The 4,722-nt window shown below is 36.5% G+C and overlaps 1 protein-coding gene across 1 annotated transcript; it reads right to left on the bottom strand.

Annotated features, from left to right (window-relative positions):
- Positions 1–1,678: 1,678 nt before the first annotated feature.
- Positions 1,679–2,972, bottom strand: HOXD1 (homeobox D1). The gene is made up of 2 exons (XM_053712843.1): positions 2,405–2,972; positions 1,679–2,001 (listed from the first exon to the last, which is right to left on the bottom strand). Exons 1-2 carry the CDS (start codon positions 2,970–2,972, stop codon positions 1,679–1,681), a joined length of 891 nt encoding a protein of 296 aa, XP_053568818.1.
- Positions 2,973–4,722: the final 1,750 nt, after the last annotated feature.

Raw genomic sequence — 4,722 nt, 5'->3', positions numbered from 1 at the left:
TCACATATCATCCCACAAAAGTCTGGTTTTCCCGCCTAAGCAAAAGGAGAAACAGTTCCATTTATTTTTTAGGTTTTTAAATGTTGGCCCTATATTATTATAAACCATATGTGTCCTAGTAAGTCAAAGATTATTTCCTAAACGTGTCTTTTTGTGTGGATTTTGATGGTGATCAAAGAAAGGGACATTGCAATATCAAAGGTCTCTGTGGAGCAACCCTATGACATCAAAGGCTTTAAAAGTGCATAGCCCTAAGAGTTCTGTTGTTTTAGCCAACACATCATTAGCATTAGATTGCTAAAGGCAGATGGTCCTACATACAAGAATAATATTAACCACTGGTGAGTAACCCTGAGTATTTAATTTATATTAAAACATAGGAATCCGTTTGTAGGAACACTTCTTTTCGATGGCTTTATAGTATTAACCAAAGGCTAAAATGACCACCATTAATTGTAATCATGGGTAGTATAACTGATTTATAAGGGTATATTAAAATTATTATAATGGGTACAGGCTTGTCTTGGGGCGTCCTTCACACCACAGAGGCAATTAAATTGTATATCGATACACTAAAATGGAAGATATGGTATCACCTTGGATTAATGCATTGGGATCTATTGACCCTTTGAACCTCTGAGAAATGATCAGCCACGTGTTCCTTTGATTAATTCAACCTTTTGTTATTCTCACTTTTTAAGTGAGAATTTGTAAAATCCCACTCAGGACCGTTTGAAGTGGAATCTTCTTTTCAAATGCATTAGCGTGAATAAGAATTACAAGCTGATGTTACAAATACACGTGGTTTTCTTTTATTGTGCAAAGAAACTAAATGTCAGAATAGTCTCCTCCTCATGATTTGCTTTGATCCAGAGTTGTGTTGCCCTTTTAGCCTTAGAGGATTATACAGCTGTACAGTAGGGTTACAAGTCTGACAAAGTAGGCTTCAAATACTACAAAGCGCATATACCAGACCATAGCATTAAAAGTGTTGTTCAAACTGCCAAAAGCAAGTTTATTATTATCTTTATTAGAAGACAAATAAAATACATGCGATTGCATAGTTACTTCGATTGGTATTTTATTCAAAAAATACAGCAAAATATATTCTTAACTTAAACGTTCCAGTATTCCTGACATATCCTATACGTTCAAGAAACATAGAATCCTCTGTAGGTTCCAGATAATTGGGGAACAAATCAAACGTATCTGAGGCACAGAGTAAAACTAAATGTAACATAGTAGTAGTGCAAATGCAAAGTTCACAAAACAACTTGCAAGAAAACGTATCTTTGGTAAATTATTTTCAAAAGTATTAGATTATCCCTAGAATAATGGTTATTTGGTTCCATCTCAGGACACATGCATAGCATGTGTGCATCAATTTCTACATAAGGCAGAGTTGGGTAAATGCATTTGTATAACCCATTAGTCATTGCATGCTATTCCCTATAAATATCACATATAATGTGTATATTGTTATATAATGCAACACAGTTAAAAGAAAATGTTAATATTATTATACAGTACATTTTTTCCTTATTTAATTGCAACATCCCCAAGCAAAAATATAGTGCAAAGTTCCCTTTATGTCATTGCTTAGGTTTCAGGATGATGCTTTTTTTGGTAAAGTTTGAATAAACAGTTTGCATATTAATAAAGGCTGTTGCTGGTATCGCTAGTCACTTGAATGAGAGTCAGACTCAGATATCTTTCCAGATTTTATGCTTTGAGATCCCATTGATAAAGCAGATCTTGAGGGTGGGGAACTGGGTAAACTTCCTTCTCTTTCTCTTTTCTTTTGTTTCATCCTTCTGTTTTGGAACCAAATCTTCACCTGAGTATCATTAAGTTGAAGAGAGTTTGCAATTTCTATGCGCCTAGCTCTTGTTAGGTATTTGTTAAAATGAAACTCCTTTTCCAGTTCTGTAAGTTGTTTAGTTGTAAAATTGGTTCTCATTGTATTGGATGAATAAGCTGTTCCATATTCAGACGGCATATCTGTAAAACAAAGTAATAGCAAACAACAATTATATAATGAAATAATCTATTTATAGAATATTGGGGAGGTACACAATAAAACGCAATTCAATAACCAGTATTTGCAAATGCATATGAAGCACCACTAGTTTATAATAAGTGTATGTAGGCTGTGACACCATTTGCATGACCAAGTTTTTGCAAAATGGTTTAATGGTAGGTAAAATAACTTATGTTACCCTTTGTTCTCAATAGCATTATATTGATATATAAATAGCATTATACTGATATTTAAAGATATATAAAGTAATCACTGGGATATTGTCATCATAATTATGTAACAACTATGTAATAATCAAATCATACAAATGTAATAAACATTTGCTACAGTGCTATATATATATTTATTTTTAGTTCAACTTACTTTTCTTAGGAGCATTTCTTTTCACTTTCATCCAATCAAATGTGTTCATTGCTGTTTGAGTCTCAGCTGGTGGGGAGTTGGGCTTTGGATAAGTGCCAGATGATGGAGAAAAATTCTGGTAATTTCCAGGAAAGACATCTATTGGTTCATTACGATGTGCCATTCGGATGTCTTCCCCATATGTCTTGTAGGTCATTTGTCCATTAAGGATGAATGAGCTGGTCCCTGGGAAAGAAGGGGTCGCGTACTGGACTTGTTCCCCGCTCCCATCCACTGGGTTGTTACTAGATCCAAAAGAGAAGTCATAATCTGAGCCAGCAGGTAGGAAATTGTATTCAGCAGGTGGACTTGGTTCATAAGATAGGTCCAGGCTGCATGGGGCATAAAGTGCTGGAGAGTGATGAGCAGAAGACGCATGGACACCAATTGGCAAATTTCCCACATAAGGATTATCTGCTCCACTCCCAGTGAAGGTCTGCAGGGATACACTTCTCTGGTCACCACGGCAAAACTTCGGTGAGAATGCAACAACATCCCCGCAAGAAGTGTATTCTAGGTAAGTATTCATTGCCAGGCAGGACCCTTGGAGACTCAGGTGTGGATAAAGCTATGGCCCTGCTAATCTCTGCGAGCTTCACCTGATCTTTTCCCCAGGATTTGTTTCATTGCTGGGGAAGTAAATATTGCCTAATATAGAAATGTAGTCACATGATCCCTTGTGGCCAATCACAAGCAGGCCCGGCTGGGGTCCCAGGTGGAGCTCACAGCTGGTGGTGTAGTGCTGGGACTTTAAAAAATTCAAATGGAGCGCACAGCCTGAGAGTGATCCAGCAGCAGCACTGTGATATCATCAGCCTCCTCTTCTCAGGACTGTAAGGTAAACTGCCTGTAATATTGCTGACAGCAAACTGTCTGAGACCATCAGGAGAGGAAAGACACATAAAATGCTGCTCTACACTTTTATTATGCGGATCAATGCCTCACAATCTATTTCCAAATGCATCTGCAAGTTGATAGGACTCACAGAGAGTACAAAAAGTGCCCTGCTTTGTGTATTATTAATTCTATAAAGTTATAACACGTCTCAGAAGAGAAATTGCACTGTGAGCACCACGTGTTTTTATGGTTATACAGCAGGTGTAGACATTACAGGCACTGTTCTTCTGGGGCTTTGTATTTTTAAGGAAATACATTTATTTGTTGTTTTTATGTTGTATTGATGATCCAAAGCCCCCTCTACCTCTTTACCACTGAATGCACTTAATGGATACAGAACAGCAGAAGAACCTCTAAGTGCTGCTCCCTCAAACCCAGGGTTCAGGATACTAATGGCTCTTTAGTACTCTCCTGACAATAACCTCCGTTTACTTACACTCCCTGGAAAGTAAAACACAATAAGCTCTGAAAGCAGGACTGAAATGATGGTTATAGTCCTTTGATGGTCTTACTCAGCAGCCATACCCCGCACAAGGAATTAATCTGTGTTTATATGAAATCTGTTACATCATCTACCTGACCATTGCAGACTGGAGCAATACTTTAATGAAGTAATGGCTGTCTGCACTTACAACTAAACACAATGTCATTGCTGTATAATAATCACATATAGTGTGTATCTTAGACATTTTGTATATTACATATTAATACATTTCAAACGTTTCTGAAACACACAGACACCACGGTCATGTTTCTGTATCAAGCTTATATATCTATCTGTCTATCTAGCTATATTTTTATCTTTCTTCCATGAAATCCTCTATGACTTTAATTAGAACATTTTGGATAAAAAAAAAGTCTAGAGATGTTATCTACATTTACGAAAGATCTGTATATTAATTTACTAAAGTTCATGATTGGATTTGGGGAGTATTTATTTATAAAATCACTACTTTGCAGAAAGCACAGGTGGTAGTTATTAGCCTTCCAGCAGAAGTGGTACAAATACTTATTACCAGTTAGATATCAATCCGAGTTTTAATTTATTCAACCAATGATAGTAACCGCAAAATCTGCATAAACTTTAACAGATATGTGTGTGTGTGTGTGGTGTGTGGTGTGGGGGGTTGCCACTAGTTGTAAAAAGTGAACCTGGAATGTAATATAGCCCTAAAGCTTTTAGACAGTCTGCACTGCTAAGGTAAATCTATATCAGTAAGCTTCAAAACGTTTCTTGTGTTTTACTATTATAATGGGGCTGGTTGGTGTTTGATTATCCCATGTTATGTGATGTAATTATTGTAAAGTGTTTAGCTGTGATTTAAACTCTACTTAATAAGTATAGGATAAGTATATTTACCCACCTGCAAGGAGCTGCATAC

This window comes from Bombina bombina, chromosome 1 (genome assembly GCF_027579735.1).
Source record: "Bombina bombina isolate aBomBom1 chromosome 1, aBomBom1.pri, whole genome shotgun sequence".
Lineage (NCBI taxonomy): Eukaryota > Metazoa > Chordata > Amphibia > Anura > Bombinatoridae > Bombina > Bombina bombina.
This window is presented reverse-complemented; position numbering and strand designations above follow the sequence as displayed.

Coding starts and splice junctions, on each gene's coding strand:
- HOXD1 (XM_053712843.1), bottom strand. CDS start 2,972: ATGAATACTTACCTAGAATACACTTCTTGCGGGGATGTTGTTGCATTC. Junction 2,002..2,404: donor AAGAAATGCTCCTAAGAAAA/GTAAGTTGAACT, acceptor TTTGTTTTACAG/ATATGCCGTCTGAATATGGA.